Raw genomic sequence first — 27,412 nt, forward strand, 5'->3', positions numbered from 1 at the left:
TCCCTAAAATACAAAGGTACCTCTAATCCCATAGATTATTTAGAAAAGTTCAATACTATTATGGAAGTAGATTAGGTACCTCAGCTCGCGAAATGTCGCATTCTTACGGCAACGCTGGAGGAAAATGCCAACGATTGGTTCAGCCAATTGCCTGAGGCCTCAATCTCGACATGGGAGACCTTTGTCGGTCTATTCCTCACGCATTTTCAGGCCACGATGACTTATAGGCCGCCCTATACTACTCTGGCTAACATCAAGCAAGAACCCGGTGAGTCTTTGCAAGACGATTTTAAACGTTTTAATGTCGAAGTAACAAAAGTTGAGAAGGCTCCCGAGTCTTCGCGTGTTTGTATGTTAATAACAGGTGTCCTGCCAAGAACCGACTTTTGGAAGGAGTTGCAGGCCAATAGACCAGAATCGCTAGTCGAGTTCTTTTCCATGGCCGAGCTGCATAAGAGGATCAAAAATTCTCTGGAAGAATTGGAGAAAGGCAAAGACAAGCGTAAGTCACCGGTGCCGCGGTCACGATCTCGCAGTTCCCGAGGGAAAAATTCTAGAGGTCGAAGCCCAAGAGGACGGAGTCCACGGAGACAGCGAAGCCCGAAATTCGCCAAGTCCCCTCCAAAGAAGGAGTCCTCACCAAAAAGAAAAGGCAGATCGCGCTTCGTGAATTATACTGAACTCGCGGTACCACGAGACCACATCTACGCAATCGAGGAGAAGAACCGGGTCTTCAAGAAACCGCCCTTGATCAGGGGAAACCGCGACAAGAGGGACCCCAAAAAATTCTATAAGTACCATAAAGATATTGGTCACACTACTCTGGAATGTTGGGTCTTGCAGGATGAAATCGAAGAGCTGATCCGGAGGGGAAAATTTGACAAATATAAAAGGAACACGGAAGGTCATCCCCGAGCGGATGACAAAGAGGAAAATCAAAACGCGAGTGGTTCAAGAACGCCTCGCAATATATTGACCATCATAGGTGGACCCCATATCGCAGGACACTCCCAGAAGTCGCAGGAGCGATATCCAAAGGAAGCTAAAGAGAAGCCGCTCACCAACGTGAACAATCTTAGTGAGCGGCCAGAGAAGTTATTCAAGAAAGAATGCGATGACATCACGTTCATTGAGAGTGATGCGAGATGGGTCCATCACCTGCATTCTGACGCACTGGTCATTGTCGCCAATATTGGCGGAGACAACGTCCATCGTATACTCGTGGACAATGGAAGTTTTGTAAATCTTTTGAACTTTCAAGCCTTTAAGCAAATAGGGTTGCATGAGAAGGATCTGCGACCTGTAACGTCGAGCATATACGGTTTTACCAGCGACGTCATTGCACTAAAAGGGATGATTAAACTCTCGATTACCTTGGGAACTGCCCCTGTAGTAGCCAAGTCAATGGCTAACTTCGCGATAATCGACCAATACTCGGCGTACAATGTCGTAATTGGTCGGCCAATCCTGAAAGAGATGAAGATCGTGACGTCGATCTATCATCTCACAATGAAGTTCCCTACTCCCGCTAGAGTAGGCTCTGTGCAAGGAGTCCAGTCAGACTCGCGAGAATGCTACAATGCAGTAGTCAAGCTCGCAGAGAAGAAGTCAGTATATGTCATCTATCTGTTAGAGGCACCGCCTCCTCGCATGGAGGTCCTTAGGATCGAAGAAGTGCCGCACAAAGATGGACCAGATTTGGATCCGAGGATCCTCGATTATGCCGCAACCGCCCAAGCCGCGGAAGACACTATTGAGGTACCTATTGATCCCGTAGATAATAGTAAAGTTTTGAAAATTTGCTCTAAATTGACTTTTCAGCAGCGAGAAAAACTAACGACCTTTCTCAAACAAAATCCTGATGATTTTGCTTGGAAACATTCAGATATGGTCGGAATATCTCTTCAGGTCATGTGTCATCGCTTGAACATCGACCCCGAAGTGCGAGGTGTCCGACAGAAGCGCCGCAAAATGGACCCCGCGAGGTACCAAGCGCTAAGAGAAGAAGTCGACCGCCTCCTAGCCTGCGGCTTCATACGGGAATCATTCTACCCCGATGGGTTAGCAAATCCCGTACTCGTGCCCAAGCCTAACGGCTCATGGCGCACATGCGTTGACTTTACATATTTAAATAAAGTCTGTCCCAAAGACAGCTTCCCACTTCCCAGCATTGACCAACTTGTTGATGCCACTGGAGGTCATGAACTTCTCAGCTTCATGGACGCGTACTCGGGATATAATCAAATCCTGATGTACGAACGAGATCAAGAACATACCCCGTTCATTACAGATCGAGGCCTGTATTGTTATAAAGTAATGCCTTTTGGTTTGATAAACGCAGGTGCGACATATATCAAAGGCTTGTAAATATGATGTTCGGAGATCTTATTGGGGACACCATGGAAGTATATGTTGATGACATGCTCGTAAAATCTCAACATGCAAAAGACCATGTCACCCATTTACAGGCAATGTTTGATATATTGCGACGATATAAAATGCGGCTAAACCCTCTAAAATGCGTCTTTGGAGTCGGTTCAAGGAAATTCCTCAGATTCATGGTTAATCAACGAGGAATAGAGGCAAACCTTACGAAGATCAAAGCATTGGTGGAAATGCCATCACCGACTTAGCCAAAAGAAGTCCAAAGCCTCACAGGCAAATTCGCCGCCCTATATTGCTTTATATCACTATCCTTTGATAAATGCAAGGAGTTTTTTTAGATTCTAAAAGGCAACAACAAGTTCCAATGGACCGAGAAATGCGAGGAGGCTTTTCAAGCATTAAAAACACATTTGGGGCAGCCCCTAATCCTATCCAAACCCATGATCGGTGAAGTCTTATCAATTTATCTAGCGGTATCAGAATATGCGATTAGATCGGTACTAATCCGCGAAGATCAAGGATGACAGTACCCGGTGTATTATGTCAGCAAACGTTTGTTGGATGCTGAGGCTCGCTATCCGCAAATGGAAAAATTAGCGTTCGCCCTGATAATATCGTCAAGAAAGTTACGACCTTATTTCCAGGCTCATAGTATTAAAGTTTTAACAAACTACCCTTTGAGGCAAGTCTTGGCGAAACCAGAGACATCGGGAAGATTGTTGAAATGGTCAGTAGAATTAAGCCAGTTCGACATCAAGTACAAACCAAGAACTAAGATCAAGGGGCTAGCCTTGGAATATTTCATTCTCGAGTTCCCAAGTACTGAAGTGGCACTCATAAACGACAAGATCGACGCTGCTGTACCAAATGGAGAAGGATGGACCTTGTACGTCGATGGGGCTTCTAATAGCGAAAGTGTCGGCGGCGGAATCCTACTAAACAGTCCTAAAAATTTTAAGGTACACGCTGCTTTACGTTTTGAGTTTTCTGCATCTAACAATGAGGCCGAGTATGAGGCTTGAATCGCAGGATTGAAGCTCGCTCTCGAGATGAGAATCGAATACTTACAGGCTTTCAGCGATTCCCAAATCGTCGTGTGCCAGGTGAATGGAGAATATCTGGCCAGAGGGGGGCAATTAGTTAAGTATCTCGCCATAGTGCGCAAGCTGATGCAGAAATTCAAGAAAGTAGCCATGTCTCGAGTACTGCGTGCTCATAACTCACACGCAGACGCATTGGCCCGTTTGGCCTCGACTAGAGAAGCTGAATTACTCGATGTAATTCCTGTTGACGTATTGGCTTACCCAACGATAAATCGAGAAGAGACGATGGAAATAGATATCACCCAAGAGGTCACCTGGATGACTCCAATAGTCGCATATCTGGAAAAGGGTATCTTGCCTGGTGACAAGATGGAAGCAAGAAAACTGCGGCAGCGGGCTGCCCGATATGTCATCCATGATGGAATACTATATCGCAGAAGCTTCAGTCAACCATTACTTAAACGTATCGAAGGGGCAAACTGCGACTACATACTGCGTGAGGTGCATGGGGGTATTTGTGGGAATCATACTGGTGGTAATTCCCTTGCACTAAAAATCATGCGACAGGGGTATTACTGGCCTACTTTGCGACATGACGCTTTCCCTTTCGCAAAGAAATGCGAAAAATGTCAGCAGATAGCCACATATACCCATCAACCTACGAGCAACTTGTACTCTATCACAAGTCCTTGGCCTTTTGCAGTATGGGGGATCGATTTGATAAGTGAATTACCTAAAGGAAAAGGCGGAGTCAAGTATGCTGTAGTCGCGGTCGATTACTTCACAAAATGGGCTAAGGCCAAAGCACTAGCAACCATTACAGCGACTAAGTTGCGCGAGTTTGTCTACCACTCCATAATCTGTCGATTCGGCATCCCTTACAAGCTCATTTCAGATAATGGAAAGCAGTTTGACTATAAGGAGATGCGGCAGTTATGCGATGACTTGGGAATTAAAAAAGTATTTTTAGCAGTCGCTTATCTGCAAAGTAACGGGCAAACTGAAGCAGTCAACAAGATAATAAAGCACACTATCAAAGAAAAACTCGAAGAACGTAAGGGGGTATGGCCAGATGAGCTTTCGCAAGTTTTATGGTAATACAACACAACCCCCCGATCTACGACTGGTGAGACTCCTTTCTCGCTCTCTTATGGATGCGAGGCTATGGTACCAGTTGAGATTAGGGCAGGTTCTCTACGAAGAGATGTTTTCAGCATTGTACAAAACGAAGAGAAGCAGTCGCTCTACCTCGACCATTTAGAAGAAAAGCGAGATCAGGCTCACCTGAAAAAACGCGGCTTATCAGCGGCGAATCGCAAGATACTTCAACTCCAAGGTCAACGAAAGAGTCTTGCGAGTAGGAGACTTGGTTTTTCGAAGAGTAATTCAAAACACGAAGAACCTAGTACATGGGGTCTTCGGAGATAATTGGGAAGAACCATATCTTACCGCAGAAAAGATTGGAAACGCAACGTATCGATTCGACTCGCAGAACTCGATGGTACTGCGATTCGAAGAGCCTGCAATGGCGAGAGCTTAAAATTTAGTATCAATAGTACTCGCATTGTATAGTTTGTACTCTCTATGTATTTATACTTAGTCATTTTTTATAAAAAATCCTAAGTATAGGGGGTATATAACACTATGTACTATTGCTTAGTAAAATTATGAAAGTTATGAAATTTTTCAAGTTTCTGAAATTTTCTACCTTAATACTTATTACACCAAGCTATAATTAAAATCGCAATCAAGGTATTATAAATAGCCAAAAACGCGAGTACCCGTGTACTGTGAGAATGTAATAGATAGATATCCCCGAGAGGATATAAAGTCGTTCAAAAGAAGCATAAACGTAAATTTGTTCAAAGTACAAAGTGCGAGTACCCTTGTACCGCATTCAACAAAAAAGTCTAACATAAGTAAATATTGAAGATAAAAACTTAGGCATTGGGAGCAGCAGGGGCAGATCCATCCCCGACTTTGCTGATAGCTTCGTTCTCGACTTCCTCGACATCCGCAGCCTCAGGCTCCTCGGGAAACAGATTCTCTCCACCGCCTTGAGTCTGCGTAGGCGACATGGCGCGGAAAGCCTCAGCCATCTCAGCGGCTTCTGCTCTGAGGATTGAGAAGTCAAAGTTTAGAATTTTGGAAAGGGTGGTGTAAATGTAATCAGAGACCGCCTGTTCATACTGCTTCTTCCCATTTTCCTTCTCGACCTCCAAGTCGCGAGACATCTCCTCGATCTTTGTCTGAGCGCTCTTGGCTTCGAGCTCGACTTGCTCCTTGGCCTTGCGCAGTTCCTCGAGCTCTTTGTCCTTGGAAGTCGCATCTTGTTTCAGCTTCTTGATGTCCTCCTGAAGCTGAACATTTTGTCTCTTCACAAGTTTGACTTCTTTAGATCTAGTGACAAAGGCCCTCGAAAACATGGCAATAAACTGCGAAGCCAACCCCGCAGAACGAGGCAATAGCTCTTCAGCAGGGGTCTTGTCCACCTTCGACATAAATTCATCGCCCACGAACTTCTCTTGGAGAGTCAAGACGTTGCGAGCTCAGATAGCCGGATCGATCATGACCTTCTTCCCCTTGTCTTGCGTGCCCTTAGTTGGCCTCTTGGAAGAATCTACGGCAGGGGTGACCACCACGTCGCTCTTCCTCTTATGAGGAACGATGTGAGAAGTCGTCGCTGTTCCAGATTTTGGCTTGCGGTTGAGGACCGGTGCAGACTTCAGAAAAGTCATCTCTGCGAGGACAAATAAAAATAAGTATAAATAAATTCTAAGGCACCAATTTATAACATGCGATATGTTACCTGAGGTTGGTCGAGAGGTCTGCTTGGAGAGGTGTTTGTCTATCCGCTCTTGTTGTTTCTCAGATGGCTCCTTATAAACTGGCTCCCTCTGAAGGCTCGCGTTCTCTGGAATCAACTTATGTTCTCGCAGCTTTAAAGTCATCGACAGTAATCGCCAGTCACGATCTTGTACGGGAAGGCTTCCGAGAACCTCACCAGTCTCTCTGCTAGTCACGTCAAAGGTAGGTCGAGTTGGTCTATCTACGACAATAAAAAGAGCCAGTTAGCCTAAAATCACAAGATAAATCAAAAATTGACTAAGTAAAGAAATACGCGACATACTATGTCGACGGTTAAAGTCAGTCCTAATCCCTGAAACCTTAAACACATAAAACAATTTCGATTTCCAATCTCCCATGTTGGAAACCGTGTCTTCCACTCCATTAATCTCAGAAGTAGCCCACCTTCTAAAACAGTAAAAGCTATTGTGGAGACCTACACTCTTTATATCGTAGAAGTAGCTGAATTCTTCCGTCGAAGGCGCCCTGTGCACATATTCTATATACATCGCATAAAGGCCTAAGGCTATGCGATAACTATTGGGAGTCAACTGAAAAGGGGATACGTCATACTGCTTGAGAATAGCAGCGATGAAAGGGTGAAAAGGGATCGATACTCCACATCGAAGAATGGGTATTGAGACTACCATATCCTCTGTGGGTATGATCGCAGGGTTGGTAAAAGAGAGGTGCGCTCTCTCGGTAGGTCGAGGACGTAAAAAGGCAAGCCGCAGAAGGTTTAACCTCGTAAAGGTGGTAAGATCTGATTTGGTGACTGGCGAGACCTAGTCCTCGCATGAAAAAGGTTCATCCAACTGAGTATTGTCCACCGAATCAGTCCCACTTCCCTCCGCGTCTTCCTCGTCGCTTGACTCTCGAGCTGGGGTCATCCAATCATCATCCATCTCTTCGACCTCGACGTCAGGAGCATGCCTGCAATGAACAAGGTGATCACGCGCTGACACCGTAGACTCACTGTCTCAAATTTTGATTGCTCCTGGTTCAGCGAGCTCTTGCACCATCCTCTCAATGTCTGTAGAGGACATTGGACCTAATTCTGTGTCTCCACCAGTGGCGACCTCCTCTTTTGAGATCGAGGTTGGAATGAAGCTGTCTTCCTTGTGGTCCTCGTCGCCATCAAATGCATTGCATCGAGAGCCAAGCACTTGGCTATCCGATAGATCGCTCATCTAAAAGATAGAAGATCTTTTCAGCGTGGTGAATGTGCGAAAACAAAATAAGGGACGTCACCCGCATATAAAATATAAAATCATCTTAGGGGGATGATTTGAATTCTTGCGAAAACCTATCAACCCACCAAGGCGTGAAACGTCAGGTGTGTGAGTAGAAGGGTATCTCAAAACAACGGCTGGGTGTATCCTAGTAACCTAAGCGACATGCGTTTTCGAGCATGACCCTGAAGTAACTGGGAGACACCCACCGTTTTGAGGAACCTAACTAATCACAACTTGCGAATATGTCACGCGACTTCAGCTGGCGATGTACCTCAAAAACGGCTGGGAGAATCTCAGTGACTCAAGGGGCATGCATTCCCGAACATGACCCTGAAGTTACTGAGATACTCCCACCATTTCGAGCAAATCTGCCAGCCAAAGAACACGCTTATATCAGAACATTGGCACATGTCGCAAATGGCTGGGCGTATCACAGTACTTCAATGGGCATACGGTCACACGTATGAGCATTGGAATGCTATGACACGACCACCATTTGAAAGACTTAACCAATGTTCTCGCATTAAAATATACAGAGTACAAAATCCTAAGGTTTAAAATGACACTAGAAGTAATAAAGTCTCTGTGAAACCTAGGATAAGCAGACAAGCGAGTATTCGAAGTGGTCATCCAAATACCCGCGTGTATTCAAAAGATAAAGATGCGATTATTCAAACATTCTTCCTAAAGTTCACGATTATGCAAATTTCAGGTCAATTTTTCTGGGATTACCCTCTTCTACGCTGAAAAAGCATGGCCCTATGTGTATTTCCTATAAACATGCATTCTTAAACCCCTCAAAATACCACAACCCAGGAAAAGCAGTTTCATATTTTAAACAGAAACTGAAAATGCAATGGTATTCAAAACTAATATTTAGTTTTGTTGATTTGTTCCTGCGATTGCTCTCGATCACTTCTGAGATTGAAGAAATTTTAGAAGGAGAGGGAGGAATCTGGGCAAAGTATGCAGGATTCTTTGAAATCTCAGTAAAGGAGGGAAAAGGAAGTTAAAGACGAGAGGGAAAAATGAAGGATTTAGTTCATATCAAAGGATTTAAATACCCATATCCCTTATTAATTGGGATTACGACACGTGGCAGCAAGAATGCCTAAGGTCGCCCAATCTAACGGCCAGCCATGGCCACGCCTACACAAAAACCGAAGAGTTTCGTGATGTGGCACCATAAATGCAATAAAAAGCAATAATTACAGCCGTCATTTTTCGAAACCCTCGATGGGATAACCAAGGGTCACCTCCTCGTGATAACCTTTCACCTGTCTCTCGAGTGTAGTTTCCGTCGTGATCGCATCTGTCACATCGCAAAACTAGGGGCATGTGTTATAGTGAGATTTCTCTCACCTCGAAACTCGAGACAAGACTCCTATTAGGAGGACATGTGTATTTATATTCCCAAGGAAAACTGAGATGTCCATGAGAGACTCCTCAAGTTTAAACCTCGCCTGAGCTAGAATCAGCGAGATGATGCGAGTATGACCAAAGTCTGATCGCATTATTTGGGACCAGAGAACGGATCCAACTCGCATGTATCAGGATATGTGTGGGTATCCTCTCTGTACTCCTGCGAAAACATAGAGATCGATTCTCTATAATGCGAACTGGTCCCAATGACCTAACAGCCTCGATAAACCAATATAGACTCGCGTGTCTAGGTTCTATCAGCTCATCATACGATGTCCATGTATGCGACTATATAAGAACGTAGACGTCCTAAACTTAATTAAATGTTAGGTCTATCTTAAGCCTGCGAGCTTACACTAGAATATAGACAGACAACTCGCATATTAGAAGACGCATACGTTGCTGCATTTAGTGAATAGAAAATGTTATTCATTTATTGATGTTTACGTTTTTAGTTTAATTATTGTAAATCAATGTGCAAACGAATTGACAATGAATGCCATCTTTGTATAACTAATTGGACACTTGCTTTGCATATAAAGGGGTGATCCACCATGAAATGAGACCGGTGAAACTCTTGCCACTACTAAAATATGGGCCTTTAGCTTCCCTTTTTTTAACCCATTTTATAAAAAGGGAAGCTAAAGGGTGTGAGAACACCCACCAGATTCGAAATTGACATTTAGAGGCGGTTTTTTGGTAAAAACCGTAGGTATATATATTAGTAAACCCTATCCCGTCGGTTGGAAATTGGGATTTTTTAAGGGTTTCTGGGAGACCCTATGCCGTCGGTTCCTAGCAAAGAACCGACGGCATAGGTGCACACTTTATTGACACGTGTGCACCTATGTCGTCGGTTCTTTGCAAGGAACCGACGGCATAGGGTCTCCCAAAGTATAACCTCTGCATCGTCTTCTTCTTCCTCACTTCTTCTTCTCCAGCATATACCCACCCACTTCTACAGCAGAGAAAACCCACGAAAACCCTCGCCAACCACCTCTAAAAACCCACATATCTCTCTCATTTCTTCACCATTTCACCTCATTTTTGTCTTAAAAGTTTCTATTTTCAATTCTAATCCCATACACTAAAAAAGTTTTGTTTTTTCACCCATTTACACTGTACCCGAACCTATTTTAAAAAAAAGGTGGTGGTTTAACTCCGACCACCGCTTTTAGCGGAGAAATCGTTCAATCTCAACGTTCATTAAGGTATAAATATGATTTCTGTTCATTTTATTAATATTATATTGTGTGTGCTATAGGTGGCCGGATTTTTGGTCGCAATTTGTCGCCGGATTGCGTTTATAAGGTAAATATTTATTTACTTGATATATAATATATATGTATATATTTTGTATTTTATTATTGAATATGTGTTTATATATATGTTGTGTGTATATATATTGTGTATATACTATTTGTGTATTTTGTGTATTTGTATTGTATATATTTGTTGTGAATGAGAATGAGAGGTAGTAGGAATTTAATTAGTTTAGAGTTAAAGTTTTTAAAATAATGGTAGTGTGATATTTAATTGACTATATAAGTATATATATGTATATGTTATTTTTAAAAAAAATTATGGAAATTAGTAACTAGTAACTTGCTACTTTGTTTAATAACTAGTAAGTAATTTAATAATTAAAATTTTAATTTGGTTGTATATTGCATTATGTTATAGGTTGTGTGCTAATATTTGAGAGTTGATCGACATATTTCGGTGTTGATCGGATTTGCAATAGGTATATCCATCCGCTAGCCTTTTGTTAGTATAATTAATTATCAATGTATGCTTAGTTGAGTTTGAATATCTTAAATATTCATCCGTAGTGAAGTAGGTTCTGCGAATACATGTACTGCGGTCGGATTGGTGGATAAATTTTGTATTGTTTATGTTAGTTTCTTTGTTCTGTATTGTTATATTTGTTTTGTTTGTTACTTTAGGCACTTTTAAAAATTTTGGGAACGTCCAATTACAGCCGTTATGCTGCCAAAATTTCGGTAGAATTTAGTGTTATTAGTAGCATGATATTCAATTTTGTTTGTTAATGGTGTAGATATGGCCAACTCGAGTTCGGGATCTGATTCAGACCCAGAGGCAGAGTGTCCAACAATAATACCTACAAGAGGGCCTACTCAAATGAATGAAATATCCAAGCTAATGGATCAAGGCAAAAGAGTGGCCCTCGAGGTTAATGACAAAGGACAATACTGTGGGAAAAGCTATGCTAAGCTCGTATCCACTCTAGGTGTCAGATGCCGGCAGACGATAGGGTTGTCCTATAAAAACTGGAAAGAAGTCAACCCGACTCTGAAAAATAAAGTTTGGAACGACATACAAGTAAGCTGTTATTTGTTAGAATTTTGATTTGTTTTTCTATTACTTCAAATGTTGACTCTAACCGTGTTTGTTTTCCTTCAAAATAGACGGGGTTCATTGTGCCGGACTCCTTCAAACATGATTGTCTCATCCTAGCTGGGAAGTTAATGAAAGACTTCAAGAATAGGATGACAAAAGACATCATAATGCCCGCTTTGAAAGAGAAGGATCTGGGACGACTGGCACAAGTCCCTGAAAAGCACCCCGAGATCGACGCTGCTGATTGGTGCAAATTTGTTGAAAGTCGACTAACTCCTGAATTTCTGGTACGCTAATTATATTAACACTAAGATAAACTCTTAAATACAAGTACATGTATCTAATGTATTTTTTTGGCATTGTAGGAATTGAGTAAGGTGCAACGTGAACGTTCATCAAAAATTCAATCCAGACATCGTAGTGGTTGGAGTGGAATGGTGAACGTACGGGAAGCTGTGGTAAGTAATGCTTAAAATTTAATGTGCTACAATTTTGCTATAAAATTTAATTGGTACTCATTTAATTATTATAACGTGATGTAGAAAAAGGATCTCAAAGTTGTAGATCTCCCCCGCCACCGTGTTTGGATTAAATCTCGCACCAAGAGTCGAAAACTTGTCACTGATTACGACAAGGAAATTGCAGAGAAGATAGTAAGTATATATTAATCCTTAATTCAGTTCTACTCATGAGTTAGTGTATATAATTCATATACTAATTGCTTGAATATATGCGTGCATTATTCTCAATTAGAGGAGAAGCTTAGTCAGGGACAAATTCAAGTCCAGGGCCAAAACGATATCCTGACGCAGGCGCTCGGGACACCAGAGCATCCTGGACGTGTCAGGGCTACTGGGTATGCTATTACTTGAAATGTTATTTATTTAGTTACACAAATAAAATCGTAGCTAATTTGTATTTTATGATTTGTAGGTTCCTCACCAGGGCATCTCAACTGTTCGGCAGGAAGAAAAGGGAAGTGTCTGATGTTGTGGCTCGACAAGCGAAGGAGATTGAAAAATTAAAAGCCGAAGTCCAATCCCTTAAGCAGCAGAGAAACGCTGCCAAACAAGAGGAAGAAGGAGAGGTGGCTGGTGAGGCGTATGTTCCACAACCATACGCTCCTCAGGATGAGGTACAACCACAAACTTATGCTGAGGAGTTTATTTCCCTCAATGACCAAGGTATCCTGTACAATTTCGATGACCATGCGGCCCTTAATCAGCAAGTACATCTCTACTCTGACAACATCGACAACATTGTGGCCCGAGCGTATTTATACGAGCATGTTTGTATGATCAAAGTTCACTGCCAGGAGTACGATGATTCACATGCCCGGATTATGGTTTCGGAAATCTTGCAAGAGGACGCTGAAATCCCAGTCCCAATTGAAGAGTGCAGATATGTTAGGGACGTATACCAGATGTTCCTTCCTTGGCCTAAACACTTAATTTTAACAACCGAGGTAACTTCTCAACTCAAATTAATTATTAATGATTAGTGGAGTTTGAATATCTTCAATATTCATCCGTAGTGAAGTAGGTTCTGCGAATACATCTGCTGCGGTGGCATAGATGAACAAACTACTGTTATATATGTGTTATTTGTCGTTATACAGCCATGTTCAAAATTTTTTGGGTCATTCAATTACAACCGTTATGCTGCCGAAATTTCGGTAGAATTTGGATAAAATTTGATATATATATATATTATGTTTTGTTTTGTTTAGGGTCCACTCGCTCAACCGCCCTCAAGACGTGATGCGTCAAAGGGGAAAGCTCTGATGCTTTCTCCACAAGGCCGTGGTGCACGGGAAGATAACTTGTTCACGGAAGAGAAGATGGCGTTGATCCCTAATTCGCTAAAATGGATGATTCATGAATTCCTGAGGCTCAAAGATAAACGTGATATAATCACAATTCATGTCCCCCGAGGATTCATTGCACCGCGTACGCAGATCACGTTATCTGGAGAGGATTTGCAGCAGGTTGCTACGTGTGACTACATCGGCAACCAGGGAATGCTGTTTGGAATGATGTATACTCTTCTTTAATCTAATTAACCTTATATCAAATTATAGTTAAATTATTATAAGACACTAACAATTTTTTTGGCAGGCACATATGGGAGAGCATCAACGGTCTGAGAAAATTTTTTTCAAGTCTTACGACCCAAAGCTTCTCATAGTGCATGGGATCAACGATGAAGAAAAGAGTCAGTCTTTTGACGATGCGGCAAGACGATTGGCTAATTGGTTATCATTAATGAACAACAACCACCAAATGTTCTTTATTCCTTGGAATATCGGGTAAACTTTATTAAATTCTTTAGTGCTAATTGTTCATTTCTATATTATGTCTTCAAATCATTTTTATACTATCTTACTTATATTCCAATATAATTTTCTAGGATGCATTGGATGCTAGTGGTGGTTACGCAAAGGAAAATTATCCATTTAAACCCTATAAGTGGCCGCCGAATTCCCGAAGTAATAGAACAAATGATCGGAAGGTAATAATTTAATGACTTCTTATGTAACGAATTTAAATTAACTAACGAATTGAAATGGTAATATAATTTTCCCAAACAGGGCATTCATGTATATAGGGAACGCACATGAGTATCTTGGCTCGTGGCAAGGAATTAACCAAGCAAACTGTCCAAGACAACCTAAAAGCCAAGAATGCGGTTTTTATGTTTTGAAATATATCACCGACATCGTCGCACGTGCCAACCCCAGCCGTTACATACAAGATCAAAAAGCTGTAAGTTTTAATTATTGATTATAGTATATAAATTCTATAATAACAAATATATAATATACATATACATAAACTAATATAAATTTTTAATTTTTTTAACAGTTTGGGGGTAAGAAGCAATACGATCCAAAAACAGAATTGTTACCACTACGACGAAAGTGGATCGAACAATTGATGGCGGTGATTCACGGTGACGATTGAGGTTGAAAGGTCGAAGAATTTTTCTTCATGATGTAATTTTTATAGATTAACTTATTAATATTTTTAACTAATTTTACATTAGTGTTTGTGTAATATTTAATTACTTTTATGAAATTAAATTATGTATTTTACCCAAATTTACATAATATTTAATTTACATTTTAAAAAATAAATATGTAATAAAATTAAATAAAATAATATATAAATTAATAAATATATAATTAAATTAAAAAAAATGAAAAAACTGAAATTCGCGTACCTATGGCGTCGGTTGCTACGCCACATACGGCGTCGGTTGCTACGCCACATACGACATCGGTTATTGGCTAGCAACCGACGCCATAGGTACCCCTATGGCGTCGGTTATTAGCTAATAACCGACGCCATAGGGGTACCTATGGCGTCGGTTCATATAAACCCTTTTGCGTCACCCGGATCAGCGTCGGTAGCGAATTTCGCGAAAACCGACGCTGAAAGGGCTTAAAAACCGTCTCTAAAGAGGGTTTTTGTAGTAGTGTGCTACAGTGGACTAAGCAGACCGTGATCTGACTGAACCACTATAATCCTTTGTCTTGTTGTTATTTCTAGTTTTTTGTTAAGTATTTACGTTCCCAGCTCGAGTACTCACCATTTTAGGTTGAATACTCGCAATTGCTCTTCAAACATTTTCTTCTCGTTATTAATATTATTACATACTTTTGGTGTTGCAAATTTTGCTCGACAAGAGAAGTTGACTTGAATTAAATGTTTAATGTACGAAACTTAATTTTGAGTATAATAAGGCAGTTGCTTACTTTTGGTTCCTTGAGGTTCCTATTTGAGGCAATACTTCCCACTGTTATATTTGTTTAAGTGTTAAATTGTCTTTAGATATAATAAGGCAGTGGCTTACTTCCGGTTCTTTGAGGTGTCGATTTCAGGTAATACTTCCTACTCTGATATTTTCGAATTTAACTTAGCTGTTTCCTAGCAAAAGTGGTAAAATTGTATATGACAATATCATATATGCTACCCCCAAGTGATTAATAGATGGGACTTTTGATCACTTGTTACATGATAGAACTTTTAAAGACCAAATATGAAATGAAAAATTCTTCTTTTATTATAATAATTTTGCGCTGAGGTGTACATGGAAATTAATAAAAAGGTAAAAAAAATAGAAAGGAACCTGACCACACAAAGTTTACTGATAGTATCGGTGCAGGTGGTCAGCATTGTTGGGTTTTATGCCCTAAATAAAACTCATTTCAATATAATCAGATTTACTTATTAATATAGATTAGAAATAACATTTAATGTTGCATGGTTCACATGATTTATTTCATTATTATATGTACATAATGTATGAATTCATCTAAAACCCTTTTCACATACTTGATCCTGTTTATTGTGTTGTCATCACATTTGAAAGTAAACATGACTATGTGAATAAAGTTTCCTAGATTTATGAGACACAGGGTTTTACTGATAGGATGCATGGAGTATGCATCGGAAGGGACCGATATTGAACTTTGACTTAGATTTATTAAACTTACCGTAATATCTATTCAAGTCAATATCGCCTAGTTGATCCTAGATCAAATGATCTTAATCCTGTTATGATTAGGCTTGATCTCAAGAGGCTATTCGTGTTCTTTGATTTGTTAGTTAAGCCTACTTTTGGGTCAGGGTGATACGTACATTTTGGGAACACGGTAGTGGAATTGAGTGGGAGCGCTAACATAAACATGGAATCTATAGCTTCTATCTGGCGAATAGTAAGTAAAGGATGATCTCCTTCGAGCTTGACCAAACGAAAATAAATGGTGGAGATCTCATTTCACATTGTAGGGTGTAACGGTAATCTAATCCCTTTACAGTGTAGATCATTCATATAGAGGATCATTGATCAAATTAGGATTATAACAATGGATAACTAATGATGTGTCTATATGGTGGAACATATAGAGCATTTTATATACTGAGAGTGCAATTCTAAGTTCTATGCGTGGATTGAACGAAGAATTAATGAGTTAGTGAATTTTAGTAATAAATTCTTGATCTACTTATTGGAAGCTCGGTTATATAGACCCATGGTCCCCGCACTAGTTGAGATAATATTGCTTGTAAGACTCATATAATTTGTTTTGATTAATCAATTATAATTCTCAAATTAGACTATGTCTATTTGTGAATTTTTCACTAAATAAGGGCGAAATTGTAAAGAAAGAGTTTTAGGGGCACATTTGTTAATTATGATACTTTGTATGGTTCAATTAATAAATATGATAAATGACAATATTATTTAATAATTATTTATAGTTATTAAATAGTTAGAATTGGCATTTAAATGGTTGAATTTGAACATTGGCGTTTTTCAGAAAGTCAGATGAAGAAAAGATAAAACTGCAAAATCGCAAAAAGTGAGGCCCAAATCCACTATGCATGGCCGACCACTTTTGTAGGTGTTTCCCTCTGATATTTTCATTATTTTAAATGCCAAATAATTCAAACCTAACCCTAGTGGAATGCTATAAATAAATAGTGAAGGCTTCAGGAAATCTACACACTTAAATTTTCTACTTTTTCCTTCAGAGAAAAACCTGAGCCTTTCTCTCTCCCTATCTTTAGCCGCCACTTCTTCTCTCTCTTCTCTCTTGAGATTTCGAAATTCTTAGTGTTAGAGTAGTGCCTAGACACAGCAAGTGATACCTCAATCATAGTGAGGAAGATCGTGAAGAAAGACTTTCAGCAAGAAGGAGTTTCAGCACTAAAGAATCAGAGAAAGAGATCCAGGTTCTGATATTGATAATGCTCTGCTACAGAAAGGAATCAAGGGCTAGATATCTGAACGGAAGGAGTCATATTATTCCGCTGCACCCAATGTAAGGTTTACTAAACTTTATATGTGTTTATTTCATCGTTTTAGAAAGTTCATATTTATGGTGTTAATCAACATACTTGTGAGTAGATCTAAGATCTTGGTAAAATAATTTCCAACAAGCATTCCATGCTCTTAGAATTCTGCTTCCATCTAGTCTTTTCAAATCATAAGTTCCATCACCAATTTTGTCTATAACTTCATACGGGCCTCCCTAGTTTTGTCCTAAGACCCCCACTCTGGGCTCTTGAGAGGCAGGGAACACTCTTCTCAAATAAGATCACAAATTTTGAATTTTCTACTCTTGACTTTGGAGTTGAAATTCCTGGCGATTTTGTTTTGATACATCTGGAGTTGTACTTGTGACTGTTCTTAAAGCTCCTCAATTAAATCCAAAGATTCTTGAAGTAGAGCGTGGTTCTGAGTTGGGTCGTAGGTATCCCTCCTATGTGTAGGCACTGTGGATTTAACTAGGATTACGGCTTCGCATCCATAAGTCATGGAGTACGGAGTATGGCCTGTAGAAGTTCCTCCAGTAGTTTTGTAGGCCTAAACAACTCTTGGAAGTTCTTTCGGCCAATGTGCTTTATAAGCTTGAAGCTTCTATTTTAAAGTGGTCTTTAGAATTTTATTGACGACTTCCACTTGTACGTTTTCTTGAGGTCTGGCCACAGCAGAAAAGCTCTTGATTATCTTGTGCATGTCACAAAAATCAGTGAATTGATCATTATCAAATTTTTTTTAGTTGTTAGACACCATTTTGTGTGAAAGTTTGTATGTGCACACTATATTCTTAATTACAAAGTCCAAGGTCTTCTTGGAAGTTACTGTTGGGTTTTATGCCATAAATAAAACTCCATTTCAATGTAATCTATTTTATTTAACATCAATAATGAAACATAAGTATTTTTCATTCATTTGTGTATGTTTTGGTTCACTTTATCAATTGCTTGTCTATTTGATTTATAAATTCATCTTAAACCCTTTTCACATACTTGATCCTGTTTATTGTGTTGTCATCACATTGGAAAGTAAACATGACTATGTGAATAAAGTTTCCTAGATTTATCAGACACAGGGTTTTACTGATATGATAATCTACAACAAGAGTTTACTTGCATTAGGAGAAATGCTATGTTATTTCCAGAACATTGGTTAAAGTAAAGCTCAGGTTGGATGCATGGAGTATGCATCGGAAAGGACCGATATTGAACTTTGACTTAGATTTAATTAAACTTACCGTGAAATCTATTCAAGTCAATATCGCCTAGTTGATCCTAGATCAAATGTTCTTAATCCTGTTATGATTAGGCTCAATCTTGAAAGGCTATTCGTGTTCTTTGATTGGTTAGTTAAGCCTACTTTTAGGTCAGGGTGATACGTGCATTTTGGGAACACGGTAGTGCAATTGAGTGCGAGCGCTAACATAAACATGGAATCTATAGCCTCTATCTAGCGAATAATAAGCAAAGGATGATCTCCTTCGAGCTTGACCAAACGAACATAAATGGTGGAGTACTCATTTCACATACGCTGAAATATCATTTATACGGGGTCAAGTGTTTTAAGGATAAAATACATAGTAGGGTGTAACGGTAATCTAATCCCTTTACAGTGTAGATCATTCATATAGAGGATCATTGATCAAATTAGGATTATAACAATGGATAACTAATGATATGTCTATATGGTGGAACATATAGAGCATTCTATAGACTGAGAGTGCAATTCTAAGTTCTATGCGTGGATTCAACGAAGAATTAATAAGTTAGTGAATTTTAGTGATAAATTCTTGATCTACTTATTGGAAGCTCGGTTATGTAGACCCATGGTCCCCGCACTAGTTGAGATAATATTGCTTGTAAGACTCATGTAATTGGTTTTGATTAATCAATTATAATTCTCAAATTAGACTGTCTATTTGTGAAATTTTCACTAAGTAAGGGCGAAATTGTAAAGAAAGAGTTATTAGGGGCATATTTGTTAATTATGGTACTTTGTATGGTTCAATTAATAAATATGATAAATGACAATATTATTTAATAATTATCTATTGTTATTAAATAGTTAGAATTGGCATTTAAATGGTTGAATTAGAAAATTGGCGTTTTTGAGAAAATCAGATACAAAAGTGATAAAACTGCAAAATTGTAAAAAGTGAGGTCCAAATCCAATAAGCCATGGCCGACAACTTTTATAGGAGTTTTACCTCTGATATTTTCATTATTTTAATGCCAAATAATTCAAACCTAACCCTAGTGGAATGCTATAAATAGGTAGTGAAGGCTTCAGGAAAATTACACACTTTTCATTCAGAAAAACCTGAGCCTTTCTCTCTACCTTGGTCGCCACTCTCTCTCTCTCTTGTTCCTTGAATATTTCGAAACCCCTTAGTGATTAGAGTAGTGCCCACACACAGCAAGCAATACCTCAATCATAGTGAGGAAGATCGTGAAGAAATATTTTCAGCAAAAGGAGTTTAAGCATCAAAGATTCAGAGAAAGAGATCCAGGTTCAGATCTTGATAATACTCTGCTACAGAAAGGATACAAGGGTTAAAGATCTGAACGGAAGGAGGCATTTAATTCCGCTGCACCCAATGTAAGGTTTCTTAAACTTTATATGTGTTTATTTCATCGTTTTAGAAAGTTCATATTTAGGGTGTTAATCAACATACTTGTGAGTAGATCTAAGATCCTGGTAAAATAATTTCCAATAACTGGCCTCACAGCCATGGTAATTGATTTGCTTGCAAGAAATTTGGACTTTAAAACGATTGTTCGATGTTTTGGGTGGTATCATGTTGTATTGTGTGTTATTTAATGATTGATTGATGTTTATGAATTTTCGTGAAACATAATTGAATATTTGTTTCTCGAATTATTTTTATTGGATAGTATTGAAAAAATTAAGCAAGTTAAATTTTTACAGAACTCAATTTCGATTTAATTTGAATTAGTTATGATTTTTTGAAGATTCGAAAAAAAAAAGATAAGGATGCTGACACACACACGCGCGTGCGGAACCGAGTGCATCTCGGTCACACGCGTGTTCGGACAGCATCCTGTCCGAAGCAACACGCACGGGTGTCTGAAGACACCCTTCCCCGCGCGCGGAAATCCTGCGTGTTCCCCATTCCACCGAGTTTTCTCGGCCAGCACCAATTTGTGCGCGCGTGAACGTGTATGCAACGCATACCGTCCGTACAGCTCACAATTTTTTCGTTTTTCTTCGTTTTTTCATGCTTTTTCATGGAATTAACTTCCGATTTTTTGTGTAGTTCTGTATTTATACATTTACTATTCCTAATTCAATTCTAATTATCATAGTTAAATTTATTAATATTTTTTAAATTTAATTCATGATATTAGTGTAATTTGAATTTAAAAATAGTTAGTATCTATCTTTTTTGCTTAATTATCTATCTTACTTTTCAATTTAATCATATCTTATCTTATTTTTAAATTTAAGGCGATATTTTTAAATTTTAAATTTAATTTTTTTTTTTTAATAATTTGACCTTATTATTTAAAATAAGATAACTATAATCATAATATTTTAAATAGATGTAAGATATTTTGCTAACTTTTAAATTTTATTATTTTATTTGTTTAAATTACATTTAAAATCTGAAAAAGATATTCATTTATCTTTTTCAATTTTTTATTTAATTTTTATTTATAAAATAACATTTAATTTTTAAAAGTAGTTAGCAAATTTTGAAATGATATTTAGGTTGGTTCAAAGCTAATTTTTCAAAATGGTAGGTTTAATTTTAAATATTTTTTAAAAAAAAATTCGAAATTTTTCAATTTTTTTTTTTAAAAATTTCGAAAATATTTTTATTTATTTAATTAATTAATTTTTGATATTATTTATTTAAAATTAAATAAAACCTACATCCAACTATCCAACTAACCTTGTTGCAGGAGTATGTGTTTTAGCTTGTTTGTAAGTTTTCAAAACCTATTATTGCTTGATTGCAAATAGCCATGGTTCCTTTTTTGCAAGATCTAACGATCTGATGGCTCCCTTGGTCAAGTAAATAATTTGTAACAGGTATATTTACAATCTTCTTTCATCTGTGTATGACCTAGCAACATGATAGGACCCATACAAAGTGTGCCTATGTGAGCCTGTGTTTAATTTCATTATAGATGCATATAGGTTGTTGTTGCTAAATAAAATGTCATAGTTCTTGATAGATTTTATTTAGGCCCATTTAGTTTTTGGGCCTATTCAATTAATAACAGTTGTTCATTTTAAGGTTAAATTCTTCTCTTTTGGGCCTTGTGTGAGAGTTGGGAGCCATAGAAGTGGGTACGAAATACTGAACCCAGCACCCCCTCACATGAACCACCCCAATTGTGAAGGCCCATTTGCCTGATTTGAACAACTGTACTAGGTTAATTATATTAGTTTAACCTAATAAAATTGATTAGCAACATAATTAATTTCATTTATTTTGAAATTAATTTAAGAAAACCATAGTTTAAAGAATTTTATATTCTAAGCTAAATTGTATGTATTTTCTTGTATTTAATTAAATATAGGATTATAACTATCTAGATTCTTTCTGAAGCTTAATTTAAATTTTTCATTAAATATTCCTATTTAAGTTGATATTTAGTTATGTACAACTAACCAACTTAAATCTGAATATCTTTTGGATTTAAAATTTCAAAATTAAGTTGAAGAATTTTCGGCATTGGTTATTAAGATTCTTTAGATATTTTTTAAGTTAATATCTTTTCGAATATTAACTTAAAATGGAATATTTTCAAATTAAGTGGTTACAACTTAATTTTAATTTAATTAAATCTGATTTGAAAGATATTTAAGATGATTTTTTAGATTCTTCTAAAACAACTTAAACAAGATATTTTCAAATTTGTTCCATTATATTCGAATTAATTTTTCGAATTTAAATAATAATTGAAATTTAATTAAAGTTGATTTTTTATTTAAACCAACTTTGATTTGTAATTTTTCATTATTATAATATGGAACTTGTTCGATATTTATTCGAATTTATTTTTCGAATTAAATAATAATTGAAAATTAATTAAAGTTTTTTTTTTATTTAAACCAACTTTAATTTGTAATTTTTCATTATTATAATATCGAATAAAATGATTATACAAAATACATATTTTTTTTAAATAATGAGCTTTTAATCAAGAGACATTCGATCTCCATTGTTGGTTTTACATCTCGTTTGTTTTAGTGAGTAATCCTCCCTAATGGAGGAACGTTCATTAGCAATTTCGCACCGTTTAATCTCGAAAGATAAGTAGTTTGTAAGTGTTTTGTATGGTATGGATCACCCTAATGGTGGCGGCCATACTTGACTTGCAAATTATGAAACAATGGTGGAAGCTCATAAGATAGAATTGCCTTGACTCTCGCCTAAACGGGACAACTCTGAATTCCAATCTTGATCGAATACAAGGTTGCTAGAATGGTAATCATTTTAGATGAGTTGACAACTCTATTCAATGGATGATGCTTTGACTCTCGCCTAAACGGGACACAGTATCAGTTTGTTGAAAGACCTTGGAAAGTAAACTATGTTAGATTTAGTATTTCTATAACATATGTCATTATTTGTTATTTTCTAAACTGTGTATGAATTTATGAACCAAAACCTTACTTCTGTTTTATTGATGTGTTGTAGTGTCATTATGAATAACCCTTACCCCGATCCTCTCCTAGTTAATATCTTAGCAAAAGAACTCTATAGTGTTAAAATGCATCCTGCTAGTTGCATTAACTCGCACCTATTGATGATGAATCTGATGTTCCAAAGGGAAAATCTACTGGGAATTGATTTATCAAGAGATCAATGGGTCCAACTCATTCTTAATAGTCTTCCTCCGGAGTATAATGAATTTGTTATCTCTTACATGATCAACAATTCCAACTCCTCCGACATGAACAAGTTGAAAGCAGAATTACGAGCCCATGAACGGAATCTGATTGCAATAGGTCCCACTGGGTTTGCAATTCATAATCAGAGGAAAAGGACTAGACATGAAGGGTCTAACAAAACTGCTTCTTGAAGTATAATTATCAGACATAATCTTCTATGTTTGAATTGTAATGAAAAGGGACATGAGGAAGAACGATGTCCCAGGCTTCTAAACAATTCAAATGAAGGTAATGCTTTTGTCTTTGAATCATGTGTTTTAGAGAACGAAAAATCCCTCTGGATTGTTGATTTTGGGTCTACTAACCATGTATGTTCTTCACTGCAGTTGCTTGAAACTTGGGAAAATCTGCTTCCAGGAGAGTTAAAGCTTAAAGTTGGCAATGGCGAGTTAGTATCGGTCAAAGCTAGAGGAAAAGCCCGTATCAAGTTTCAACAAAGATTTTTAATTTTAGAAAATGTTTTATTTATTCCAAACTTTAGTAGAAACTTGATTAGTGTCTCATGTTTGCAAACACAATCTTATATATTGAATTTTTTGAGTACAAATTGTACAATTTCTCATTATGGATTTCAAATATGTGTTGCTACTCTGGAACAAGGGCTTTATGTTTTAAGACCGAATACTCAAATCTCACTAAATAGTGAACTTTTCAATGTAGCTAGACCTAGAAACCTCAAAAGAAAAGAGATTGATAATGATGATCAAACTTATCTATGGCATTTACGTTTAGGTCATATAGGCTTTGATAGACTCAATAGGCTAACCGAAGGCGGTCCATTGAAAAATGTCGTCTTAGGTAAACTGCCAGTATGCGAGTCTTGCCTGGAAGGAAAAATGACTAAACGTTCTTTCTCTGCAAAGGGAGAGCGTGCCAAAATTCCCCTAGGGTTAGTGCATTCCGATGTCTGCGGACCTTTGAATGTCAAAGCCCGAGGTGGTTATGAGTATTTTGTCACTTTCATTGATGATTTCTCTAGATATAGTTTTCTTTACCTAATGCAAAAGAAATCTGAAACGTTTGAAAAGTTTAAGGATTTTCATGCTTTGGCCCAAAACCAATTAGGTAAATCATTAAAGATCTTGCGAACTGATAGGGGTGGAAAATATATGGATATGCAGTTCAAAGATCATTTAATTGAACTTGGAATCGAATCCCAATACACTGACCCAGGCACTCCACAACAAAATGGAGTTGCAGAAAGAAGAAATCGCACTCTTTTGGAAATTGTTAGGTCTATGCTGAGTTATTCAACTCTGTCTACGTCCTTCTGGGGATATGCTATACAGATGGCAAATGACATTTTAAATGTTGTTCCATCTAAAGCAGTCCCTAAGACACACGTCGAACTTTGGAATGGTCGTACACCTAGTTTACGCCACTACAGAATTTAGGGGTGCCCTGCTCATGTCTTAAGAAAGAAAGAAGGCAAACTTGAATCACGTACCGAAGTATGCATGTTTGTTGGAAATTCTAAACAGACTAGGGGTGGACTATTTTATAGTCACAAGGATAACAAAGTGTTTGTTTCTACAAATGCTACTTTCCTTGAAGAGAACTATATTAAAGACAACAAACCGAAAAGTATAGTTGTTCTAGAGGAATTGCTATCTGATATAAGTCCTTCCAATGTTCCGTCCTCCTCCACACGTGAAGAGAGGACAATCCCACTCCCCAGTTAAACCAACTGAGAAATCTACTACTAAAGTTTCTGTTCAGAAGATCACCGCACCTCGTCGTAGTGGGAGGGTTTCAACAAAACCAGCTCGTTATGGCTTGGATGGTGAAATCAATATGGTCGTAGGTGACAGTATTGATGACGATCCATTAACCTATAAACAAGCAATGGCTAGTCCGCAACGTAAACGATGGTCGGCTGGCATGGATTCAGAAATGGATTCCATGAAAAGAACAAAGTCTGGGAATATGTAGACGCACCTGACGACTATCATCCGATAGGATGCAAGTGGGTTTACAAGAAGAAAAGAGGAGCTGGAGGCGAAGTCGAAACTTTTAAAGCTAGACTTGTAGCCAAGGGTTATACCCAAAGAGAAGGCGTGGACTATGAGGAAACTTTTAGTCTTGTTGCCATGCTCAAATCCATCCAAATTGTTCTCTCCATAGCTGCTGCTTTCGATTCTGAAATCTGGCAAATGGATGTCAAGACTGCCTTGCTTAATGGGGTACTTGAAGAAACCATCTATATGGAGCAACCAGAAGGTTATGTTCAGCCTGGGCAGGAGAAGAAAGTTTGCAAGTTAAATAGGTCTATATATGGACTTAAGCAAGCTTCTTGCTCATGGAACAAAAGGTTTGATGAAATCATCAAGACCTACGAGTTTCTTCAGAATGAAGATGAATCTTGTGTTTACCAACTCAAGGAAGACCAAATAGTAGTATTCCTGGTCCTTTATGTTGATGACATTTTGATTATTGGAAACAATGTCAAGAAAATGACTCACATCAAGGAATGGCTCAACACTCAATTCGATATGAAAGATTTGGGTGAAGCAGCCTATGTTCTTGGTATTCAGATTATTAGAAACCAAAAGAACAGATCTCTTGCTCTCTCTCAAACAACCTACATAGACAATGTCTTAGAGAGATTCTCCATGAACAACACCAATGGGGCAAACATGCCTTCTAGATATGGTATTCGTCTTTCTAAGGAACAGTCTCCGACTGATCCTCAAGATATAGAGGACATGGCAAAAATTCCCTATGCCTCTGCAGTTGGAAGTCTAATGTATGCAATGTTATGCACTAGACCTGACATATGCTATGCAGTGGAAATCGTGAGCAGGTATCAGTCTAATCCAGGACATGAACATTGGAATGCAGTTAAGTATATTCTGAAATACTTAAAGATACAAGGAATCTTGTGTTAGTGTACAAGGGTGGTGCTTTAAATCCCATAGGCTACACTGATTAAGATTTCCAGGCAAGTCTTGAAGACAGGAAATCTACATTTGGGATGGTGTTTACTCTTGGGGGAGGAGCAATGGTTTGGAGAAGTGCAAAACAAACCGCGATATCGGACTCGACTATGGAAGCTGAATACATAGTTGCAGCCGAAGCTGCTAAAGAACTGGTCTGGCTAAGAAAGTTCTTCACCAGTATAGGTGTCGTTCCCGGAATGGAAAAACCTCTGGTCCTACTTTGTGATAACAATGGAGCAATAGCTAACAATAAAGAACCTCGAAGCCACAAGAGAAGCAAACACATTGAAAGGAAGTATCACATTATCAGAGAATACGTGGCAAGAGGGGATGTACTAGTTGAGAAAGTTGACACAGAGGACAACCTAGCTGATCCATTTACCAAAGTCTTGGTCGTGACAGCCTTTGAAAAGCACCGTCAGAATTTAGGATTAATTGATATGTACTGATTAGTTTTATATTAGTGCAAGTGGGAGTTTGTTGGGTTTTATGCCCTAAATAAAACTCCATTTCAATGTAATCTATTTTATTCAACATCAATAAAGAAACAGAAGTATTTTTCATTCATTTGTGTATGTTTTGGTTCACTTTATCAATTGCTTGTCTATTTGATTTATAAATTCATCTTAAACCCTTTTCACATACTTGATCCTGTTCATTGTGTTGTCATCACATTGGAAAGTAAACATGACTATGTGAATAAAGTTTCCTAGATTTATCAGACACAGGGTTTTACTGATATGATAATCTACAACAAGAGTTTACTTGCATTTGGAGAAATGCTATGTTCTTTCCAGAACATTGGTTAAGTTAAAGCTCAGGTTGGATGCATGGAGTATGCCTCGGAAGGGACCGATATTGAACTTTGACTTAGATTTAATTAAACTTACCATGAAATCTCTTCGAGTCAATATCACCTAGTTGATCCTAGATCAAATGTTCTTAATCCTGTTATGATTACGCTCAATCTTGAAAGGCTATTTGTGTTCTTTGATTTGTTTGTTAAGCCTACTTTTAGGTCAGGGTGATACGTACATTTTGGGACCACGATAGTGCAATTGAGTGGGAGCGCTAACATAAACATGGAATCTATAGCTTCTATCTGGCGAATAGTAAGCAAAGGATGATCTCCTTCGAGCTTGACCAAACGAACATAAATGGTGGAGTACTCATTTCACATACGCTGAAATATCATTTATACGAGGTCAAGTGTTTTAAGGATAAAATACATATTAGGGTGTAACGGTAATCTAATCCCTTTACAGTGTAGATCATTCATATAGAGGATCATTGATCAAATTAGGATTATAACAGTGGATAACTAATGATGTGTCTATATGGTGGAACATATAGAGCATTCTATATACTGAGAGTGCAATTCTAAGTTCTATGCGTGGATTCAACGAAGAATTAATAAGTTAGTGAA

General features: G+C 38.0%; 1 protein-coding gene and 1 long non-coding RNA gene across 2 annotated transcripts; both read left to right on the top strand.

Annotated features, from left to right (window-relative positions):
• Positions 1 to 10,044: 10,044 nt before the first annotated feature.
• Positions 10,045 to 11,678, top strand: LOC133037664 (uncharacterized). Its single transcript, XR_009687721.1, has 3 exons — positions 10,045 to 10,143; positions 10,197 to 10,243; positions 10,992 to 11,678. It is a non-coding gene; the product is annotated as an uncharacterized LOC133037664 (long non-coding RNA).
• A 931-nt stretch (positions 11,679 to 12,609) lies between these two features.
• On the top strand, positions 12,610 to 13,426 carry LOC133037665 (uncharacterized). Its single transcript, XM_061115052.1, has 2 exons — positions 12,610 to 12,758; positions 13,023 to 13,426. Exons 1-2 carry the CDS (start codon positions 12,636 to 12,638, stop codon positions 13,344 to 13,346), a joined length of 447 nt encoding a protein of 148 aa, XP_060971035.1. The 5' UTR covers positions 12,610 to 12,635; the 3' UTR covers positions 13,347 to 13,426.
• The last annotated feature ends 13,986 nt before the right edge of the window (positions 13,427 to 27,412 follow it).

This window comes from Cannabis sativa, chromosome 5 (genome assembly GCF_029168945.1).
Source record: "Cannabis sativa cultivar Pink pepper isolate KNU-18-1 chromosome 5, ASM2916894v1, whole genome shotgun sequence".
NCBI lineage: Eukaryota > Viridiplantae > Streptophyta > Magnoliopsida > Rosales > Cannabaceae > Cannabis > Cannabis sativa.

What these genes read in the sequence shown, in the direction of transcription:
- LOC133037665 (XM_061115052.1), top strand. Translation starts at nt 12,636, where the DNA reads ATGGTTTCGGAAATCTTGCAAGAGGACGCTGAAATCCCAGTCCCAATT. An exon ending in ACTTAATTTTAACAACCGAG is followed by an intron (nt 12,759 to 13,022) that starts GTAACTTCTCAA and finishes TGTTTTGTTTAG; the next exon opens with GGTCCACTCGCTCAACCGCC.